The sequence below is a fragment of the Lissotriton vulgaris genome, unplaced genomic scaffold (assembly GCF_964263255.1).
Source record: "Lissotriton vulgaris unplaced genomic scaffold, aLisVul1.2 SCAFFOLD_2723, whole genome shotgun sequence".
NCBI classification, from domain to species: Eukaryota; Metazoa; Chordata; class Amphibia; order Caudata; family Salamandridae; genus Lissotriton; species Lissotriton vulgaris.
Genome location: NW_028245333.1, coordinates 284,592 through 308,610, shown reverse-complemented (window position 1 = coordinate 308,610; position 24,019 = coordinate 284,592). Strand labels below are relative to the sequence as shown.

The 24,019-nt window shown below is 43.8% G+C and overlaps 1 protein-coding gene across 1 annotated transcript in view; it reads left to right on the top strand.

The window, feature by feature from the left end:
* The first annotated feature begins 2,223 nt into the window (after positions 1 to 2,223).
* LOC147666476 (uncharacterized) overlaps positions 2,224 to 24,019 on the top strand; it is a 139,687-nt gene continuing 117,891 nt past the window's right edge. Inside the window, exons 1-4 of the mRNA XM_086949061.1 lie at positions 2,224 to 2,352; positions 6,725 to 6,814; positions 21,746 to 21,893; positions 22,004 to 22,069. Coding sequence (XP_086805187.1) covers positions 2,266 to 2,352; positions 6,725 to 6,814; positions 21,746 to 21,893; positions 22,004 to 22,069 — 391 coding nt within the window. The 5' untranslated portion in view covers positions 2,224 to 2,265. The remainder of the gene's footprint in view (positions 2,353 to 6,724; positions 6,815 to 21,745; positions 21,894 to 22,003; positions 22,070 to 24,019) is intronic.

The following is a 24,019-nucleotide window of genomic DNA, read 5'->3' as shown; positions in this document are numbered from 1 at the left end:
CCACAACCTGATTTCAGTTGTGAAACGGGATGTCCATACTTTGGACGTAAAAAAAGCTCTCATGTACAACATTGATAGAACCAAACCATTTAGAAAAACACAACAACGTTTTGTTGCTTCCTCCAAACCCCACAAAGGAAAGGCTCTATCCAAGACAAGCGTTGATAGTTAAATGCATCCTGACATGCTACGTTAAAGTGAAGAGTACTCTACCCACTCCTCCTAGGGCACACTTTACTCATAAGAAAGGAGCCTCAGTGGCATTCCTGGGGAACATCGCAGTATGTGATATATGCAAAGCAGCTACCTGGCCCATACCACAAACCTTCACAAAACATTACTATGTGGATGTCATAGTCCACCAAGAAACTAATGTTGGCCAGGCAGTTCTTAGTATACTTTTTCAATCTACTGCAACACTTTTTGGTAGGACTGCTTTACAGCCTATGCACAGCTTGTATATCTGCAGCCACACATGCTGCAAATGGAAAATGTTACTTACCCTGTAAGCATCTGTTTGTGGCATGTAGTGCTGTAGATTCACATGTGCCCACCTTCTTCCCCGGACACCTGTGGCCGTTGCAGTGTCTTTATTTTCTCTTTTCCCTCTTATGCATGGACATCTCTTTATATATCGCTTTGCTTCACTTTCCATCCTCACCCACCATGCGGTAAAACAATGGAGTTGTTGACCATGCACATTATTGTCAAGAGGAGAAGTTGCAGTACCTCGAGACTCGAAAAACATCTTAGAAGAAAAATTACTTGCACACATTCGGGCCCAATACCAGACGGCAGGAGTATGAACAGTATGTGAATCTGCAGCACTACATGCCATGAACAGATGCCTTCAGGGTAAGTAACATTTTCTTTCCCCTCAATCCCAAAATACATACATTTATTTATTTGAAATGTTTCGGTATGAGCCCTTACTTCTTTTTTGTTGCTGTGCCATCAGACCCCACCCGCCTGGCTACCTCTTATTTCACTACCTTGACTGGACATTTCTTGACTGCTCTTTCTGTCGCTTCACAGCTTTGATTTGTGCTGGATTATTGACAGCCGTCTTGTTGGGTAGCATTTTGGGGGCTCCTTGCTGCTGCTGATTTTAACCAGCACGTTATGTGAAACTGCACAGCCCTCAGAGGTAATAAGGGAGAAAACCAATGGAAGCACCCCAAAAGTATCTCCCATACTACCAGTCATACCACTGTTGCACGCACCAGTGTAATCATGCAAAAGATACTGCTCCACAACAGCTCAGATGATCTCAATGCAGAAGAATCCTGCCCCAGGCGACCACGGTCTCCTCAACTGCTCACACCCATGCCTGATCAGAACCCCGAGGGCCTAGGATATCTGTCGGGTCAATTACCTGTTCACTGCAACTTCTTGCTTCATGGGGCAGACTCAGTGACTGAGGCATGGTCCCTGATCATGTGATCCTCAAGCTCTTCTACCTGCAATACTGGTGCGGGGAGCTTGTCGCTGGCCATCCACAGGCTAACTTTATTCATGGCCTGCCATTCTTCCCCTGGAGTCCCACAGATGCATACCACCGTCCAGGCAGCACTGGTGTGGAGAGCTAATACACCCTCCACCCCAGCTGTCTTTAGGCAGTGCCGGATATTCATTACCTTCACCAGGGGACCCCATAGTAATGGATACACCATTTTGCCACTGGCAATGTCTCTGTTGTGTATCTTTCCTTCACATTTTCCAGCACTGCAAGTCAGCAGCCAGGCCTAGCAGGTTATGTGGGAGAGGGGGAGTATAACTTGCATCCTCTATTTCAAGGCACCCCCATTCTGGATCAGGATGTAGCATAATTCTGAACAGGCTGCAGAGTGTGGTACAACTACCGCTTGCCAGCCATGCTGCTCAACCACCACACTACATTTTTTTCAAAATTCAGCCACTGCTTTTATCGTAGTAAAAAACAAAGCACAATTCGAGCATATGTTTTATCAAGGGTTCTGATATTTGTGGATTGGAATACTCAATACAAAAATCGGTGAGGACATGCAGGCATGAGAACTATACTTGGAGGTAACTAACCTTTTTTTTAAATTATTTTTTAGAAGTGTTTGTAGCAGACAGTTAAGCTGTTCCCTACACATTACATGCATCATAGTGTAGAATTGCCTAATTTCTATTCTAATTTGTGTTGTCCTATTCAAGATCAAGTTACATGAAGTCTTTGCTCAAGAGGTTTACATCCAATGTATTTTTTGTGCATAGGAGAATAGTCGGTTGCAGAAGGAGATGATTGAAGTGGTTGAAAAGGCATCGGAGTCTGAGAAATTGGTCATGAAGCTCCAGAAGGATTTTGACATGATGTTGAACGAGAGGGTAATTTGATGTGATTTTGTTATAAGTGTAATGTTTTAATGCATTCTTTTAATCTGAGGAAAGCTTGTTGATTAAATTGTCCTCATAATCATAAAACCACCCCGCAAAACTCTCCCAAGTATCCTAAAATAACACTTTATACTTTGAAACCACTGCTATACTGTTTATAATGATTTTAAAGAGTAACCAGGTAATGGCATAGCCTTGAGATCTTAAAAAGTGCCATAAACTATTTTCAATTAAGAGTGCAATACCTTTTACGAAAAAAGCAATATGTAAGTTATAGGTTCTGTGAACACCGAGCAATTGCATACTTCTATCATTCTGTCCGATCCATTGTGAAGAATGATAGGCCATGTGTAAGTCCTTTTATCCCATTCCCAGCAATAATTCAGTCCTGGTTGTTTGAGAGCTTGAATATTACTCTTTTAAGGGGCTGCTTTAAGTGCCAAACTGAGTTGGACAAGTACTAAATCCGATCTCCTTGGAAATAGTCCTGCTGATAGAGCCTCTGAAAGGGCAGGATGCACTTTATGTCATCAGTTGACTTTATTCTGATATCTGCTACAGTACTAACTATATCCTTTGCCAAAATGCTGCTTTTAATTTTCACAGCACAAGCAAGAAACATAAGTAGAGTGCAGAGAAATGAGTACTAGCCGTGGTTTGACCACTCTTTTATTACACTGCAACTAGTGCAATCCAGTCTATTGACAATTTTCTGTGAGAATTTACTGATACCAGAGCGCAGCCCTGTTCCTATTTGGGTGTCACCAGTTTAACATTACAGTCAAGAAAAGGGGAGGTAAAAGACACAAATCCAAGATTTTTTGTCTGCCACCTGAGACATTTTCAACAAATCTTGACCTTTCTTAGGCCACTTCTGCCTGCCATCTTTCTCACAGAGGAACATTCCATATTGGATGTTTCCAAGCCCATGTGCCACTCCCTGATTGAGGAGTCCGTGCAACCATTTTGTGACGTCCTGAGTGACTTTCTCAGAAATCATTGTTAGAAGAATAGTAAGCATGTTGAAAATCCTCCAGTTATTTTAGCAAAATGTTCCTCACATTGCTCTTCAAACACACACTTTAAACTTACTAGTACATTTAAAGGGTTTCTTCTGGTTCAGATATCAATTAGTAGATATGAGCCCTTTCACTCTTCCCATTAAACAGAGGGAGGGCTCTTACCAGCGCTAGAGAATTTGGCAGTCAGAATTCCATTGAAAAAGTGAGCTATCGGAGACCTGGTCTAAGAGGCCATTCTCTTTGCGAGTCCTTATATTGGAGATGAGCTTATTTAATTGCACCCTTCAAACTGCTGATTGAGTCGATGGAAACACATGCATATTTGGGTTTGAAATTAAGTGTAGTTCATGTATAAAGCAAATGAATTCTTTTGCAAGTTGGATCCACTAAAGAATAGTGTTTTAGATTTGGGGTGGTGCAGCAAAGGTATTGGTTGACTTTATAATGTATGCCTGTAAAGATGCATACTTTTATGTCGTACAATAGTTAGAGTAATTAAGGGTTTTTGATTCGTAGCAAATTCATATAATTTTTTTTTCTTTCAGCTTTAATATGACCTGCAACTTTCACATGTGTATTGATGGTGGCAAGAGCCACTTTCTTTACTGCATTCGTTTTTGTACTCATTTAGAGTTATCTAATGTACGAAACTGGACTTTTGATGCATTTATCCCCCCACCTTTTGCCCCCGTTTTAGCTACTAGATGCTGATTTTCGACTCTGACAGTGCACTCGGTGCCGGTGCCCTTCCCCCAAACAAGGTGTTGTCTAATTGTGATACAATTGGATAAGGACTTTAGCACCCCTGTAAGTCCTTAGTAAATGGTAGCCCAGGAACCAAGGACATGAGTGCTAAAGAGTGTCCCAAAGGGCAGAAGCATATCTTATGCCACCATAAAGACCCACACACAAATTTCATCTAGACTGCCATTGCAGGCTGCGTAATGTGCTTAATGTGGTACAAACCATGAGTGAAAACATGACATGGCACACTCCTGTGTGCCATGCCAAAGTCACCTCCTCCAGGAAGGCTGGAACATTTCCATTACAAAGCAGGGATCTTCTGCTTTTTGTATGCAAATCTGGCTTCCTTCACAGATGAGGGGATGCCAACCCTCCTCACCTGGGCCCATTTGGCACCAGGACAGGCTGGAAAATTAGTAGGCAGAGAGGTGTGTCCACCCTCAGGCTAGTTCCACTTCTAAGGTGGACCACCTGAGTGGAATACAAAATGTAAAAGTCTGTCATCTTGGTGATGGCAGAATTAGGAATTCTTGGACAGGGTAATGCCCACTTCCCACAGTAATTGGTCATATAGGAGGTGTAGTGACCGCCTGGGTAAGTAGCCCATTGGCTGCTACCCAAACTTCCTTAACACCCCTAAATCTTGTATTTAGGGCGGCTCCTGGCACCAGCAAATCAGATTCCTGCCGACCAAAAAAGGACACCAAAGAGCTGCGAGAAGTAAGGAGTTGTGTATTTGTAAACCCATGGGAATCTTGGCGCTGAATAACAGATGTTTATTGTTGCCCAACTCAATGATACTCCTTTTATCAACCTAGGGAGGATGAAAGGCTGTGTGAACCCACCAGGATTTGGACCTGTGACCATTAGGTCAAACACAGGCCCCTACAGGGTACACATTAGTCCGCTAAGCCACCAGACCTGGCTTGGAGGGCTTCAAGGACTGTAAAGAAGCAACTGACTTGGCGTCAGCCCTACCTGTCTGTCTGCTGTTCCCACCAGATTGTGTATAAATTGTTTCGTCCTGCAGCACCTCTGCCCCCAAAAGCCTGGGAGGACAGCCTTCCTTCAACAAAGACACAGGAACTCCTGTGGAGTAGCACAGCTGCTTCCCTGCATCCACTCCAAAAGAACTGTAAGGACGACGGACCGTGGCAAACCTAAGACCGAAAAGCAACTCTGCACCTGGGCCCCCTAATCTGAGTTGAAGTGGGCCAACAGTGCTAGGGTAATCTCCAGAGACAAAGACCACAATGTGTTTGCCCACAGTGGACTCGCCGACGCCGCCTGCAGCCTCTTTGAGCATACCCCCTCTATCGCGAGTGTCTCCGGTGCCGAAAACCCCCTGCCTTAGAACACCTCTGCACACAGCCGCCCTGGCCCGGGGAGAAGATGACCAAAAGTGTCCTCACGTCCCTGAGCATCGTGAGACCTGCACCCCATTGTTGGTTCAGCCTGATTGGTCTCTCAGTTCCAGCTTGCAGCCTCTTTGCAACCGGACCATTCCCGATAAAAGTGAATGGGACACCGAAGCCTCAGAACCTCATAAGTTGATCTGTTGGTATGGCCTTGGGCCTTGTCCCATACTTACCGTAAATCCAGAAAATTGGTCCTGTAAGTCGCCGTGAAGTGCTCGAATGTAGTACATGTTTTTCCTCCATAGCATAACAATAGCACCAGATGCTGAAAAGTACCTTTACACTGTGATGCCCCAGTGCCATCCGAGGTGACCTGTTGGTACTGCCTTGGACCTTGCCCCATACTTACGTTTTGTCCAAGAGCTTGATCCCGTAAGTCGCGACGAAGTAGCTGTATGCAGTGTATGTTTTCCCTCCATAGGATAACATTACTGCTTCAGAAATTGCACTTTCTACCTTTTAAAACAGTACAAATTCATACCTCGAAAAGTACTTACCTGATTCCGATGACCTTTGTATCTAAATGTATATAAAAGTATGTGTTCTTTTTATAAATTGGTGTCGGATTTCTTTATTGAGGTTGTTTCTCAGTACTGCCTTTGTGTGTGCAATAAATGCTTAGCACTACCCTCTGCTCGCCCACACTGCCACTAAAGTGTGCCTCTGTAATTCTTTGGGATTTTCCTGGTCTCTTTACACATTGTACCTCTTTTTATTCCACTATATAAAGAGTTGGCTTCCTACACCTCATCAAAGCCACATGCTCCCTAACTTTCTCTTTCAAGTATTCAGCTGGTTCTAGGCAACTTCAATTACATACTTTTCTCTAGCAGGCATCAGAAATATGTTCCTGCCTCTGTAATGTGAGTGGTCATTCGGAAACCCCTTTAGCTTTTAAGATTGATAAGTCACTGTGCCCTCTCACGGGATAATACTGCCATGCCAATCACAAAACATTCTTTCTACAAGATAAAAATGAATAGTGCACCTTTATCAAGTTAAAATGTCAGGCCAGTGGATGTTGTAACCTTTTTTGCCTATTCGTCAATTTGACCCTGATTTTGACTGTGTTGATGGATCCTAGTACAATATCATTGGAGATGGAAAGACTGATAAATTGAAGAAGTATAAAAGAAGAGCGGCACAATAAGTAATGTTTCCCATTTTTCCTCTTTGCAGTTTAGATTGATGGACCCTCAAAGCACAGAGCACTTTGATCAGGAAGAAAGATTTGCAGAGATTATTAGAGAATACGAGATCCAATGTAGGGTAGGTACTTACTTGTATCACAGTTATGTCTGATTGATTTCTATTTTGTGTTTTTTCCAGTACATATAGACGTTACAGTGCCCAAGTAATAGGCCAAACTGCAAGAAATGTATTCCTATGTTGTATCTGTCAAGTGTATTTATCTGAAGCTCTATAAAGTGCTGTAAATGGTACACACTAAGGAGAACAATAGTCATACGTTTATAAAATAGGTTGAAAGTCACATGAAGGAAACCGTGGGAAAATCTAAGTAACAAGGGGAGTTTAAAGATAACCTTTAAAAATAGCCAAAAAAGATGAAAAATTGTGTGAAAACTTTACATAGTGTGCCCAAGGAGGTGTGGATTTTTTGCCTTTAGAAGCAAAGTAAAGAGAAAAAGGATGTCATATAAAAAATGGAGGAATGACAGAATAGGCAAAGTTGAAAAGTGTATGCATTTGAACACAGTACAGCTGAAATTGTATTTGAACTTGTAAAAAGTGGGGATCCGGTAGAAATGAGACAGATAAGGAGAGAGATGTGAAAAATGCAATACAACTGTCTGAAGAATATAAGGACGGTTGAATAAATTGAACTAAAAAATTTTCAAATGCAGGACGGTGGACTTAAACAGAAGTACAAGAGTTACACCAAAAAATAACTACAAATTGAGAGTTTGTTGGGATGTGCAAAGCAGTGCAGCTGTGGTACACCAATGCCAATCTACCCACACGCCTGTTCGTACTCTCCGATCATCTTCCTCTGCCTTCCTCACTGTTCCCCGTTTCCGCAAAACTCGCACTGGTGGAACCAGATTCCCTGTCCTTGCGCCCCGGTTTTGGAACTCCCTTCCTCTTTCTATGCGTTCTATCCCTATCTTTTCACACTTCCGTAAAGCGCTCAAAACATTCCTGTTTTCCCAGGCCTACCCCCGCTAACCTCCTCGGCCCTGTATGTTCTGTTCTCTAGAGCCCTCAGCGCCAGGAAGCCGTTTGGCCATCGTGCGCTCTATAAATACTTTCATTCATTCATTCATTCAATGCTACATTATTAACCCTCACCATTGCATTTTCCTATGGCAAGTTAATTTTGTTCAACTTATAGAACTGTCTATTCACATGTGATGGGCCTTTCAGAAGTGGCTTCTCCTTAAGTGAATCCTTCTAATGAAAGTTTATAAAAGTCGGTTATTCGTTTTACTTGTGTCACAAGTCTCTTAAACATCAAAAGATTCCATCTTTTTCAAATATTTTTTAATTGCCATTTAAGTTAAGCAACATATGATATACAGAAAAAACAAAACAAGAGAAAACAAACAATTCAAAAAGGTGACATACGCTCACTTGGTGTAGTGTTTAACCTCATTGTCACAAAAAAATGACACTTTCAGTACGATCCCTTACTCAAATGATAGCTGTCATTGTGACACACTCCCCACTTGCAAAACTACACATGGCTCACCAATAAATGGGAGTTCACCCTCTTGAGTGAGCTTCATCAATGTATTTGAACCTATCTTAACAAGGATGTGCAGCTGGGGAAAGGTTATTCTGTGGTGTCCTCAACTTGGCGAGGCTACAAAAAATCCTTCTAGTTGTGCAGCAGCAATTTGTAGCCCAGTATCAGCAGGAATCCTCCCAAGAATTGACCACTACTTCATCCGTTTCTTGGGACTCCCCTTTGATTTGTTCCACATCTTGCAAATAATCCAGTGTATGGCAGTCACACTAGTTCTCAACTTGATAATGTTTAATCATGGGTATAAATCCTGCCAAAAGCTGCATTGTCAATTTGTGTCTTAACAAATCCAGATCAAGGCTCTCTGTGTTGCGCTCAGGGCTTTATATAGTCAGGGGCCTAGGTTTGTTGGCATCTGATTCCACCATGTTGACCCTCTACATATCCTCAAACCAGGTGTGCTGCTTCTGTTTATTGTGCCCCGCTTCAGGCCGAGAGGCAAGGATGAGAGACAGGGCCTTTCTCAAGCCTTACTTTGTAGCCATGGTATCACCTTACCTTTCACTCTTCCACAGATTGGTAACCATTCTATCTTCCATAAGGCTATCAAGTATCATTTTGTCTATTTTATGATCCATATATATATATATATATATTTTACTTTGGGTTCTTTCTCTCTGGGGTTTTTTCAGTCATAGCGCCACGTTACTCACCGTCAACTGGAAGTAGTCAAATGCCTTCAATAAAGGAAGCCAAATAAATGGTTTGTTTTGCACCCACTCCTGTGGGTAAAACATCATGCTTTTTGATTCCTCCCTTCAGGGGTGCCTGCAAGTAGGGGTTCAAATTCAGACTTGTATCAAGACGTGGGTGTGCCCCTCATGGGTCACAACCCTGCCTTTTAGTTTGAGCATAGAGATCTACCGTGTGTGAGGGCAGAACAGTGTACCTATGAGCCACCAAGCCATACAAACAAAATCAAATACACCAACAATCAGAGTGAAAACTCTTGTATTGGAAATGCTTGGAGACCATTCCCATTAAGCATTAAGGGAGACTAAGGGACTGAATTGTGCATTGGGGACATGTGATAGTCTATGCATTTTATATTTATTTTCCAAGATTCTTGGAAAGTGTAGGTTTTAGTTGTTCTTTGTGAACTTTTTATACTAACAGTAGTTAGGATAAAACCTCAAATACATAAACAAAACAGGACTAGCTTGTCATCCCATAAAATACTGAGTCTCCTAATCTGCACTTTTCTGAATACTATAGATTCTTCTAGATATTAGTCCTTGCAATTTGAGTTTACTGATTTTCATATGTTAAGCTTTTCTGAATTCATCCAGGAGCAAGGCTAGATACCAGTTGTTTTAGTGACTTTAAAAAAAATACTTTACTTCCAATTAACCTCCCTTTTCCCTAACTCAATGTATTTATGTATTTGCATACATTAATTAAAACCATTGCATAACAAATAAGGTAATTAAAAAACCATGCTACTAAACCACAACAACTTCAGTTGCTTTCATGTCCAATTAAAGGGTTTTTTGATAAACCGTTACGGCAGACCCTTCAGTCAAAGTTCAAGAGTGGTAGGGTAATTTCAGATAATGCCCCAGAAGACACACGTTTCCCAGGCCGACCCATGCGAACAATATCCCCAGAGTTCTATCCCTTTAGTTCTCCGGCTCTGTAGCCCTCACCTTTCATCAGCATGTGATTAGCCGAAGGGCCGATTCTCCAGTAAGGTGCATGCACTGTGTGCAGTAGCCTAATGCTTATAGTTCATGTTAGTGACGTCCATTTTCCAGTAGGTAAGGCCCTATAAATAAATCTTGCTGGCTTACAGTAAGCTCCATCATGGCATGGCCAAGCTGGAATAAGGATGTTGTCTCATAATTTCGTTTTTAGATCGGCAAAAGGACCTGGGCCAAGTTTACATTTGATCAGTATCTGTTTTTGCACTTTGTGTGGTCATTGAGGAGTATCAAGACAAGGCTGAAAAGCATCTCAGAGGGTTTGTACGAATCTAGCACAGTGGGCCAGGGTTGAGGGGGCCTTTTGAGTTAGGCATAAGGCTGAGGCCTCTAAGCAGGTACTCACTCCTTCTCTTAAGTATACTTTCTTAAGGAGAATTCTCCTTGCATGGGTTATGGCAGGACAGCAGCATAAGAGATCCAGCCAAGAGTCATGATGGTATTTAATCAATCAATCATGGACATTTATATAGCGCTCTACTCACCCGTAAGGGTCTCAAGGCGCTGGGGGGAGGGGTCCGCTACTGCTCGAAGAGCCAGGTCTAGAGGAGCTTCCTGAATGAAAGGTGATCCTGGGTCAGTCGAAGGTGGATGGGGAGGGAGTTCCATGTCTTGGCTGCCAGGTAGGAGAAGGATCTTCCCCCGGCGGTGGCTTTGTGGATGCGTGGTATGGCGGCGAGGGCGAGGCTGGTCGATCGTAGCTGGCGGGTGGGTGCGTAGAAGGTCAGGCGGTTGTTGAGGTACTTGGGGCCCAGGTCGTGGAGGGCCTTGTGTGCGTGGGTGAGGAGCCTAAACGTGATCCTCTTGCTGACGGGGAGCCAGTGCAGGTCTCTTAGGTGGCCGGAGATGTGGCTGTGTCGGGGGACGTCCAGGAAGTGTCGTGCGGAGGCGTTCTGGATGCGCTGGAGTCTTTTCTGAAGTTTGGCTGTGGTTCCGGCATAGAGGGTGTTTCCGTAGTCCAGTCGGCTGGTGATGAGTGCCTGGGTAACCGTCTTCCTGGTTTCGGTGGGGATCCATCGGAAGATCTTACGGAGCATGCGCAGGGTGTTGAAGCATGATGATGAAACAGCGTTGACTTGTCTGGTCATCGAGAGGGAGGAGTCCAAGATGAAGCCCAGGTTGCGTGCATGGTCCGTTGGCTTGGGAGTGGTGCCCAGGGCAGGGGGCCACCAGGAGTCGTCCCAGACGGAGGGTGATGATCCCAGGATGAGGACTTCCGTATTGTCTGAGTTCAGTTTCAGGCGGCTGTTCTTCATCCACTCGGTGACGTCTTTCATCCCTTCGTGTAGGCTGGTTCTGTCGGTGGCGGGGTCATTGGTGAGGGATAGGATCAGCTAGGTGTCGTCAGCGTAGGAGATGATGTTGAGGTTGTGTTTGCGTGCGATGGTTGTGAGAGGGCTCATGTAGACGTTGAAGAGGGTTGGGCTGAGTGATGATCCTTGTGGTACGCCGCAGATGACTTTGGTGGCCTTGGATCTGAACGGGGGGAGGCGGACTCTCTGGGTTCTTCCGGCGAGGAACGAGATGATCCACTCTAGTGCTTTCTCTTGGACTCCGATGTTCCTGAGGCGCTGCACTAGGGTGCGGTGGCAGACAGTGTTGAATGCTGCAGAGAGGTCTAGGAGGATGAGGGCCGCTGTTTCCCCGTTCTCGAGCAGGGATCTGATGTCGTCAGTGGCTGCGTTGAGGACGGTCTCAGTGCTGTGGTTGGTTTGAAAACCGGACTGCGAGGGGTCGAGGGATCCGTTCGTCTCGAGGAAGGCGGCAAGCTGTCTGTTGACGGTCTTCTCGATGACTTTGGCAGGAAAAGGGAGGAGCGAGATGGGGCGGTAGTTCTTGAGGTCGGTAGGGTCTGCAGTAGGTTTCTTCAGGAGGGCGCTGAGCTCGGCGTGCTTCCAGGTCTCCGGCAAAGTGGCGGTGTTGAAGGAGGTGTTGATGACGTCCCGGAGTTGGGGTGCGATGATGGAGTCGCCTTGTTGAAGATGTGGTGGGGGCAGGGGTCGGTTGGTGATCCGGCGAGGATGGTGTTCATCGTGCGGGTGGTGTCTTCGGTGCTGATCGGGGTCCAGGCGCCGAGGGTGGTGGTGGGGGGCGTTGGTTCGGTGGTTGGGTGCGTGGTAGATGCGCCAAAGCTGTTGTGTATATCGGTGATCTTGCGGTGGAAGAACGAGGCGAGTGAGTCGCAGAGGTCTTGCGAGGGGGTGATGTCGTTGTTTCCGGCGCTAGGGTTGGAGAACTCTTTGACAATGCTGAAGAGTTCCTTGCTGTTGTGGGCGTTGTTTTCCAGTCGTTCTGCGAATGCTGTCTTCTTGGTGGTGCGGATCAGCTGGTGGTGTTTGCGGGTGGCATGCTTGAGGGCAGTCATATTGTCTGTGGTCTGGTCGTGGCGCCAGGCTTTCTCGAGGGTGCGGCAGTTCTTCTTGGAGTTCTTGAGTTCGTCGGTGAACCAGGAGGCTTTCTTGCTGCCGGGTCTGCTGGGAGGGTTCTTTAGTGGTGCGAGGTCATTCGCGCAGTTGGTGAGCCACTGTGTGAGGTTGCTGGCTGCTTCGTTGGGGTCCGTTGTGCTGGCAGGAGGGTTCTGGCGGAGGGAGGTGGTGAGCTGCTCGGTGGTGATCTTGCTCCAGTTTCTGCGAGGAATCTGTTGTGGGTGGTGGTGGGTCGTTGTTCTTCTGAAGCTGAAGTGGATGCAGCTGTGGTCAGTCCAGTGGAGTCTGGTGGAGTGGCTGAAGGAGATGTGCTTGCTGGAGGAGAAGACGGGGTCAAGCGTGTTGCCGGCGTAGTGGGTGGGGGTGTTCACCAGTTGCTTGAGTCCGAGGTTTGCGAGGTTGTCCAGTAGGGTGGTAATGTTGCTGTCCTTGTTGTTCTCCAGGTGGAAGTTGAGGTCCCCTAGGTGGATGTAGTCGGCGGAGGGGAGAGCGTACGGCCTGATGAAGTCTGCGATGTCTTCGCTGAATTGTGTGCGTGGTCTCGGCGGTCTGTAGATGAGGGTGCCTCTGAGGGTGGTGTTGAGATCGGTGTGTATCTGGAAGTGGAGGTGTTCGGCGGCGGTGAAGGTATCGTCGGGGTTGGTCGTGATGTGGATGGTGTTCTTGTGTACGATGGCGATGCCTCCTCCAGTCTGGTTGATGCGGTCCTTCCGGGTGATCTTGTATCCGTCCGGGATGGCTATAGCGATGTCAGGCGCTGAGGAGGCGTTCATCCAGGTTTTAGTAAGGAAGGCGACGTCTGGTGATGTTGTGTCGAGCCGGTTCCAGAATTCGACGGCGTGTCTGTGAACGGAGCGGGTGTTGAGCAGGATGCACTTGAGGTGGTTGCTGCTGGTGCTCGGCTTGTCGGGTGCGGTGCAGGTCTGGATGCAGGTGAACTTGCAGGCTTGGCAGGTGAAGGGTCCGTGGGTGCGTTTCGGGGTGGCTCGGCAGCAGGCGGGGTTCCGGCCAGGTTTGATTGCGTTGAGGGTGGCGGCGTCGTAGGTCCGTCGCGTGGGCTAGCATCTTCGGGGGCCAGGGGTCCTGGCGCTGGGCACGGTCCAGGCGCGGACGGGCTTAGACGGGCTTGCCTTTGGCGTGCAATCGGCGTGCCCACTACGCGTAAACGCTGCGCGTACGTGCGGACTCTGCCATAAATGGAGAGTGGTGGGGGGTAGGGAGGGAGGAGCAGCTGGGAGGCGGGAGCAGGGTGGCGAATGGGAAGGGGAGAGGTCCTAAGAGAGAAGGGGGCGGGGCTGCAGGGGAGCAGCGGCGGGGAGCGGGGTGCAATGGCGGAAAAGGCGGGAAAAACGGCAGGAAAACAGGACTCACTCAAACAGGGTCACCACAGAGGGGAAGAAAAAACAACAGTCAGGGTCACCACATGGGGGGAGAACAGCACAACTGGCACAGAGAAACAAAAAAAAGGCACGGGGTCACGACCTCAGGAGCGGCGGCGAGCGGTGGGAGCAGGGAGACCGGGTGAACTCAGGAGGAGCCACGCGGCGGGTGGAGCGACCGTTTCTGACGAGGTCAGTTCAGGTCACCGCTCCCCGTCGCGTGGAAGCGCCTTAAGTGTCCAGTGGGAGGGAGGAGCAGCTAGGAGGCGGGAGCAGGTTTGCGAATGGGAAGGGGAGAGGTCCTAAGAGAGAAGGGGGCGGGGCCGCAGGGGAGCCGCGGAAGGGAGCGGGGAGCCGGGTGCAATGGCGGAAAAGGCAGGAAAAACGGCAGAAAAACAGGACTCACTCAAACAGGGTCACCACACGGGGGGGGGGGGAGAAAAAACAACAGTCATGGTCACCACATGGGGGGAGAACAGCACAACTGGCCCAGAGAAACAATAGAAAGGCACAGGGGTCACGACCTCAGGAGCGGCGGCGAGCGGTGGGAGCAGGGAGACCGGGTGAACTCAGGAGGAGCCACGCGGCGGGTGGAGCGACCGTCTCTGACAAGGTCAGGTCAGGTCACCTGGACTAATTACAGAGTCTACAAGCTCCTCCAGGTGTATATTTGACCCAGGCCCGGTCAAAGTCCGCAATCGGTAGAGCCAACAGTTGCATATACATTATCTCTCTTCTGACTGCCCTAACTGCTGAAAGGATGTAATTATTTTTCCAGTTAAAGTTACTTTAGGATAACATGATTTGGATATTTTCCATAAAGAAAATCTACTTTTTTCCTACTGCAAGCCATGGGGCACTTTGTATGTTTCAGATGTTGAACCTCTTCTTCTGAAACGCACTAGTGGTTTCTGGAATGACCAAATAGACAGACTGCTATCAGTGTTGTGACATATTTGTCTAATTTATTTAAAAATTATTTATTTTCACTTGAACTCTCCTGTTTTCCACTTTATCTACTGTTGGGGAAATGCGGCACTTCCCTTTTCGGAAATGCTAGCGGGTAAAGGTGAGCACCTATCTATCGTCACTGTGCATGGTTCAGACCATTTCTTTTAATTTGGCATGTTGTAATACTGTTGTCGCCCCGTTCTGGCTGATTATACAAACTGCTGCCTAACATTTTTGTTGCGTTAGTGTTTATATTTAAAGTTCTTCCTTTCTTGTTTGTGCTGGAAACACTAACGTGTGAATTGGTGGTTTGGTTGGCCTGTATTTGGTACAGTGTTTGTTATTTGACTGCACTGCATGATCATGTGTCATATTGAACTGTCAACAAGAGACATATTTCACTGGAATTGGGCGTTATTTTGTTGTGTAATACAGATCAGATATGTTTATTTGAACCTAGCTGGGAGAAAAGTTATAAATATCAAAGGATTGTAAGATGCACACCTCATGTAATCCACTTTCAACAGCAGTTCAAATCTTTCAACTGTAATTGCGTGCTCGCCTGTGTTGCACTCTGCCCGACTGCGCTACTACGGTATGACCAAATACAAGGGAACCATATGCTAGTTCCCATACAGGCTGCACAGCTGTATGGCTGAATGAATCCAATCAATCAAATACTTGATGCTTTTATGTTTAATTTCATCCCTTTTAAACTCAATTTTTTTTTCACCATTTTTCTTGTTCTTCAATTCATTTGATTAATCCACAAGTGATGCTTAGGTATTCACAAAATACAGGGGAAGTGGTTGCCTCATGTCACTTCTTTATTAAAATTGCCCAATGCATTTCGAGAGAATTCTCTTCCTCAGGGGCATCTTAAAAGCAAACATTTTCAAACAGTTTGTGTTATAACCATATTATTTGCCATCACACGTGTAATCAGATTACCATTACCTGGGTTAGTTTGACCATAGAACATCATCTTTTTCATAATAAGCATGCTAATTTATATTATCTTCTTCATTCAAATGGCTTTTAAAGCTAAAATGATGTGAATCACCTTTACAAACGACCCACATTCATTTACCCCCGAATCCAGAGTTCGACCTTCAATGTTTAACATTAGTTTCTCCCAAAAACAATGTTTTGAAAAAGAGTCCAAAATGGTCAATCTTTCAACCAATACATTTTCTGCTAACATGTATTGCAGCCAAGAGTAAATATAATCTCTCTCAATATGTACATTGCTGGACAAGCTAACAATTGGGTGGACAAAGATTTAATTTCCTGAGCAACTAAGCTTATCCATAATTTCAGCAATTAATTTTATAATTTCATCTTGAAAAAAAACACTGACCTTTATTTTTTAACATTACAAAATAGGCTACGTGCATGACAAAACATTGTCTTACAACTATTCATATGATACATTTTTACATTACATGTTTAAAACCTAAATAGAAGCGTGTGGTGATTGTGTGTGTCCTAAAACATTTATATGAGCATATAAATTCAAATTTTTGTCAAAAATGAGCCAAAAATATAAATGGCTTGCATTCCAAGACGTTGAGCTAATCAAGCCAGGATTAAAACAGGATAGAGCTCGAATAAGAGCAATTTGGATTTCAGTTGTGAGGGGTCAGGTTGAGGAGATGAAAAGAACCCTCCAAGATTGGATATCTTGGAAAATTTTGATATGAGAAATATCGTCCTGGGTGGACCCTTAAAATAAGCTCGGGTTTTATCAATGTAGAGAAGTCAGGAGATGTTGACGTGTTTGAGGAGAGCCAAGAAACACAAAGTACAGATTGAAATATTGGAGACAGAATTGAGCTTTATGGAGCTCCCGATTGCATTGCTTAGAAGTGGAAAAGAGTATGTTCAATTTTAGGTGATAACAGTCGCACATTTGTCCTTAAGTTAATTTGGATAGAATATTTTTAAAAATTGTGTCTGAATTCAATCTGTCTCTTGAATAACACCTAGACTTTAACTTAAAAGTAATCCTTATGCTGAAATTGCAAAAGTTATTCCTCAGCATGGTGATCAAAGATTTTACTTAAAAATAATTTGTAGAGGTAAATTAGAGAGCTGGAACTTGTGTCCTATAGCAGATTACTGGTAAATACATCAGAAAAGCAAACTTTGAATGGGTGACTCTGGGTGCTAGGCCAAATCATTAGATGAGATGACTTTCTTCCCCTACAACGCAAGGATATTTATGCCAATATCCACGTAAGGCAGGAGCCCAGACCGTGCAATGTGGGTTCCTCAGTCAAAGGAGACAGGTGCATTTTTATAGATGATCCTTTGAAGTGCAGACTTCGATATTAGCTTACATTAAACCACACAAACCCGAAGGATAAAGAAGATTAAAGAGACAAACTTTCACAAGAGTGAAATGGTTCAAATTCTCCTTACATTTCAAACTCTCCCCCAAACACAATGCCAACTGAGGCTGAAACTATTGCAGAAATTGGTGGACAACCAATGAACACTGACTCAATAATACAGGACATTGGGATAGTATAGAAACTTTGTGACGAGTGGGCCCAATTCTACAGGACTAGATGTTGGATCTTGGGGCCAGATGAATCAAAGGGTTTTGCCCATTCTGTGTCTATGGGGAAATGTGTTGATACATATGGCCCTAAATCTGTTAAAAGGTCTTCCCTACAGAAAAGACAGTACTGTTCAAGGAACAAAGTACTGATGGACATTTCACTTCATCGAAGGTGACACAAAGAAGCGAACTTATTGTGAAGGTCAGTCGAAAAATAGAAGAGGCTATGAAGCATGCTAATATATCCTTGTTCAAAAGAGTTGATTAACTTTTCCTAAATTTTCTGTTCTTCCCAGAAAAATACTTTGGATGTTCACTAAAAACCTAGTAATGATCTTCTACACAAAAACTAGGATATAAAGGGTGCAGAACCTGGTCTTGAACAGTTCAGCTCATTTTTAAATGAGCTATATATAATACTTTTTTTTGAAGAGACACATTTTCAGGTCTCGCTGCTGACAGCGTTTGCTCTGTCGCTGTGAGGGTTGTTGTTGACAATAAAGGACTTGGAGCCCACCCATTGCTTACCATTTACTGGTTTCATTTTCATTTATTTGGCCAGCATCTGCCAGATGTCACTTCCTTTATTTCTTGCGGAGCATGGACCAAGCACAGATTGCTTCCTCTTGATTGTCTGCACTTGATTGTGGTGCTATTTATTCTTCCCCTCCCAGCCCCCCTGGTCAGTGGTGTTTATTCCCCATCCCACCCTCTCGTCTCGGTGTTGCTTCTTCCCCATCCCACCCTCACATCCTCCATGTTGCTTATTTCTACTCCCACTCGCTCATTCTCCATGTTGCTTCCTCTGCCTCCCACCCTCATTCTTCATTCTGCTACTTCTTCCTCCCACCCTCTCATTCTCCATGTTGCTTCTTCCTCATCCGAACCACCTGTTCTCCATGTTACTACCTCCGTCAACCCTCCCCTCACTGACATTGGTGCTGCCTGTATCTCCAAACGCTTCCCCCATCCTTGCTTGCCCGTCTGGACTGAAAATAAGTGCTATGACACGGCACCAGCACTGGTTTCCTTCAGTAACTTTTAAGTTTCTGAAAAGTCTCATGACCCGACCACATGTCCTTAAAATGAACCATGTGTTATGGTGTTATGACCTTACTATCCCTGTAACTGAGTGGTAATGTTTTATATAACTGATTGCTCTTACCCAACAAGGTGACAGGCCCTGGCCCAATTGTTCAGTACTCTTCTAACGTTTATTCTCCAATGGTTCATTTTAGAGGCATGAAATTGTAAAGGAGAGCAAATTTCGGAAATCAGATTTGGATACAGTGCAACCCAAAATGGCTACACAATAACAGAGGCCGACAACCAAATGAAAGTTAGTCAGATTTATAACCGATTCAAAAGTAGTTAGACATATACGAATCTAGCCATAAGAGTATAAAAATACAGAGGAAACAGAAGAAATCCAAATGTTCCGAAAAGTTTTACTCCGTGCAGAAAGAAAAGGCCAACAAGTTCTAAGATTATTATGCAAGAAATTAGGAAGCACAAGTTAAGGTTCCCCTACATCGGCGAAAGGCTTTTAATTCTATCTATCCTTACTCTAAAAGTGGCACACCTAATTTAGCCTTTCGGCAAAAGGTTCAAAGGAGAAAAGGTGTCAGTAGTTGGAGTCTTCCTGAGAAGTCACTCCACTTTTAGATGGGCGATGCAGCAAAAAGCCTAAAGCAAGCAAATTGCAAGCTAGCACTCAGGTGCTCTCTGTCAGGAAGACAAGATGGAAATGGGCATCTGTCCCTCTCTTCAATGCACCATGTACTAAAAATTGTATTCAGCAAATATCCCACAATGCTTCTCTCACATATTCTAAAGTAGGCTCACCCACAAAGTTTTCAATGATGTTGATTCCTTTCACGGCTTCTCCATGTACGCCCCTCTACAACAGTTCGTCCTTGGTCTCTTCTCTTTCTCCCAAGTGAACACACCTTCTTTCACCTTATCTTTGCTAGGCTGAACTAACTGTAACTCCTTCATTCCGCAACTATCTATAGTAAGAATACCCCTACTCTCCACTAACAGGGCATTTTTTGTCCAACTCCATTGCAAAGCGTGAAACAAATAACATTCTACAAAACTCGCATGGGAATCTAAGGATTAATTTCAGAAACGAGAACATTTAAACAGGCTGTGGATTCAGCCTTCAACTTAGGCTAAAATAATAAATGCATCAGGTTATTCATGTATAGTATTTTCATAAAGCCATTGCATTTTCTAGAAATGTTAATTAAACTACATTAATATGTCTTTTTCCACTACATTACTCGTCTAATAATATTCAAAATACCTTTAATGTACCAATGCGTCACATCACTAATGCTTTATATAATTGTGTTACATTGGTTATATGTACTCAATTCAATTTTTTTTAGGTCTACATTGGATTGTGTTAATACCACAAGAATATGATAATTGATTCACATTAACTCTAACATCTAGTTTCACAAATAACACTGAATAATGTGTGAATGCATACTACGAGTGGTTACATTTCACTCCTAACAGGTACCACGTATAGGATACGAATTTCCTCTCTATGAAGGCAAACTATCCTTGTCACAAACACTCTCCTGTAGCCCACCTCTCTTCCTCGCCCCCTCTCGGCTCTCGGCTTTTTCAGCTGTATTAGAAACTTTGCTCCAGAAAACTGTGTCCACAGGCTTCTGTCGTTATGGAAGAACCCTGGCAAAGAGCTGCAGCTTTCCTTTGAACGCTATCCCTCTGTGGCAGCCATCTTTTTTTTGTTTGGGGTGGTTTTTTTGGGGTGTTACACCCCCATAATAAATGCAGTTTGTGATAACTAGGTGGGTGCAGGTGCATTCAGTCCTGTATGGTGAGGTGTCTGCCATATTTCACCAGCAGAATTTTTATATAAGCACTGATAAAAACGCGTGCACCCACTCTCCCTCTCTCTATTTGGAAAGACTTCAAAAATGTTGGTTATTTCACAAAATAATCTGCTTTCCTTCACTTAGTACCCCTACCAATCCGCATTCTTCTCCCTTTCTGCTGCCCCTTAAGCCCCTCTCATGTGCCCTGCATGTCGTATAATTGATTTTAACATAGCCTAGTTGTTGGGAAAGCTTGAAAAAGTACACAACATTTGTCTCTTTCGCAAATAAAAGGTAAGATAATTGATTTTATGTTTTCATTTTGATTCTCTTTCTTAAACACCTCTGAGATTAACTTTGTAGCTCTAGTTACTTGTTTTAGTTTAAAGCTAAAGTATATGTTTTGGTTATACAGGAGAGATGCAACATGTCCGCTTTCACTTTGGGTAACTGAGTTCCCCTACATACATTTAAGCACATGGGAAAGATTACATTACACAGCTCATTTGTGTACTTTGCTGGTTCCTGAAATGAATGTTAGTTGTTGGCTTAATGTTTATTATGTTGTTGTGCATTATATTGTGGTAATCACATTGTGTTCACCATGAATATTTAGGTCAAACCTACTCCACAGTGCATGCACTGTCTGTTGCAAGGCATATTTTGGTGTGCCAAGAACATAGAGAGGTTTGGAGCCCACCCATTGCTTACCATTGGTTGGATTTCCATGTCACTCTCATTTGCATGGTTCTTATTCGTGTCCCAGCTTGTCAATCTTGCGGTTGCCCTTCCCATGGAGCATTGCCTATTTAAAGTTTCCACTGCCTGCTTTTGAAGCACTATTTGTTTCTTTTGTGTGAAGCACTCTGTTAGAATATGTTTGCTTTCAAGCTATCTCCTTTTTGTGCTCGCCTATATGCTTCTCCCCATTGCTTCCCCCCACCCACACCCTCGGTATTCCTTTTTCCCAACTCCATGTTGCTTTCAGTCCCGCCCTCCACCCTGTTGCGTTCTATCCTCTCCAGCGCCTGTTGCTTTCATATTCCCTCCTGAGTGTTGCTTCACTACCCCACCCACACTCCTCTGTGTTTCTTTGCTTTTGACCACCACCACCTTTCCCTGTGTTACTTCCACTCTCCCTCCCCTCCTCATGTTGTTTCACTGTTTTCTCCACCCTTCCCGTGTTTCCACTGCACCTACTTTAAAGAAAAACATGTATGCACATTTTATTTCATGTCTAGTTACTGTTCCAACTCTAGTTAGTAACTAAAACGATAAAAAAACACTTGTCATTTAGTAGGCAAACGCACGTGTGCTGCAAAATAACTGAGTAGTTACATTAAAGGCTTTTGGGGGGTTTCTTCTTTTTTAACTTTAGCCACACTGCACAGCTTAGCTAAAAATCATTGGCAAAGCCTAACGGTCACAAAGACAAGACCTATTAGCTTTGACAATGCTTTTTGGTGTAGCCATTTTTTAGAGTGCCAATTGTCAATAAAGAGAGCCAATGCTTCTACTAACAGTGTCCCTTAACAATATACCTCTCATACACCTCACAGGAGCTAAGGGACCGAAACGACGAACTTCAATTAGAGCTAGAGAAACTTCGCTCGCAGCTGAATGAAAGCAAGCAACATCACCTACTGGGGCGACGGAAAGATCTAAAGCAACTGCTCAAGAGTAAAATAACCACAAACCTTAATGCAGGTAAAGGAAATACTGTATTTCGCATATAGTAGAGGGGTTGTCATTATTATCTCTTCTGTACTTTTAGTAAAATTACTACAGTTTAATATCTAATCTTGTTTTCATTCCAGAAAACCTGGGAAAGAACAAACTGACCCTTAAATTGGGGAGAAGCTCATCGACTTTAGGCATTAATGGTAAGGGATAAGAGCCACTATGCTTCTTTGCCATTCAAGTGAGTGGGCAGCAACGCCAATTGACGTCAAATGCCTAAGTAATAGTATTTCTTTGCTGCTTGTCTTTCCTTCACTCCACTTACCTCATCGATGTATTTCGATATCGGGTTTTGATATTTACTGCTTTTCTTGTCTCAGCTGAATTTATTTATTTTAACTTCGCGGAAGTCTTTTTACTTACTCAAAACGAATGATGCAGTTGTGAAACTGCTGGCTCCTATTCCCTCGTTCTTATTGCATCACTTGACTCTCTGCAGAAAATTTTAGTTTTGTAAGTGTTAAACCTCTTCTATGTTCTCATGATCTGCATTATCTGCTGCAATATAGTAGATGACTCTGGAAGGTTTACCAATTTCTTACATATTTCCTTTTGGGAGTTTGTATGATTTACTGTTGCATCAACCGTAACCTCGTTTGGGATTTTTTCCCCGCTATTGGGTTTGCAAGTGTGAGAGGAGAGCTCTCAATAGAAAACAGAGAAAATATTAGGCCAAAGTTCATTCTCAAATGATCACATCTCTATTGCACTCTTCCCCGTAACTTGCCATTCCACTGGGTATTTTCATCCCTCTTTTCGACACATGTACCACCTTCTTTATTCGAAGTGACCACCTTCATTTAAAAGATGTATGTTCGTATGTGTTTTTGCTAGGGGTCTCGTTTAAGAAACATTTCACATTGCTTATGTGGGACAATTCTGTGTCTTCATGCACTTATGAGTGACATTCACCTGCCACATGTGTGACACTTAGGGTGACACTTTGTCGCGAGTAAATCTAAGCAATGAAGAACATGGATAGAGATAAATATCACAAGCAACACCCTTTTGAGCAATTATGAAAAATAGTCTCCTAGCACTCAATGAATCAAGGTTGGGTTTGTGGTATCAACAGATATGTTCTTTATTTTCACATATGTTTTCAAGCTGCACCCTGGCCGACACATGTTTTTTTCTGTGCTCATAGTGTTGCAGCAGAATTTTTCAAGGCTGCAATAGTAAATAATACTGGCAGCCCACACGAAATGTGTCGGCGAGGGTTAACCTTGAAAACATGTGAAAATAAAGAACAAAACTGTTAATGCCACAAATTAAACATTGAGTCATTGATGGCTCTGAGACTATTTTTAATTTTTGGATTTTTCCTGCAGGGGAAGACCTGGTGGCTTTTCCTCCTCCTAGAGCACCGTACACTTGAGAACATTCAAATACTATTAACTTTGGCATATTGCATATTTTGATGTATGCACCGGAGTCCCCAGCCACTGCTGGATTGAATTGTATCCTTTTGAGCACAAAAAGCTGTATAGTATTTTGAAACTGCTGCAAAATCCCTGAAATGGAAGGTTAACACTTCTTTTACAATGAACAATACTTTGCAGTATATTTTGCGGCAGCCTATCTTATACTACTGTATGTCATACAATTTTAAAACAATGTGGGTATACACATTTAATATAATGTGCACACGTGCTTCTCAAGTGTTCAACTCAAGTTCAAGAAGATAAACAGAATGTTGTGTGCCTTCACGCCTGGTGCCTAGTCCAAAGGCAACCGAAACTAAATTGTATTCAAGTCTGTAGGAGTAACGCCTCCCCACTGACGGGAGGACAACCCCAATAACAAAATCAATTGTTATCAAGGAATTCAGATCAAGTTGTATTTCAATAAATCCAATCCAATTGAAATTGTTTGCATATTTCCAAGGAATATTTATTCTCGATTATTCATTCATAAACGATGACATTTCCATTCGGTACTCATTTTTCATATGATCAACAACCCAAGGCATTTCGGGTCAATAACACGACCCTTCTTCAGGTGTCATCATTCGAGGTTCAAATTGCTGTCGGCCATAAGCGTGAACGCTTGAATGAATAATCGAGAATAAACATTCCTTGGAAATATGCAAA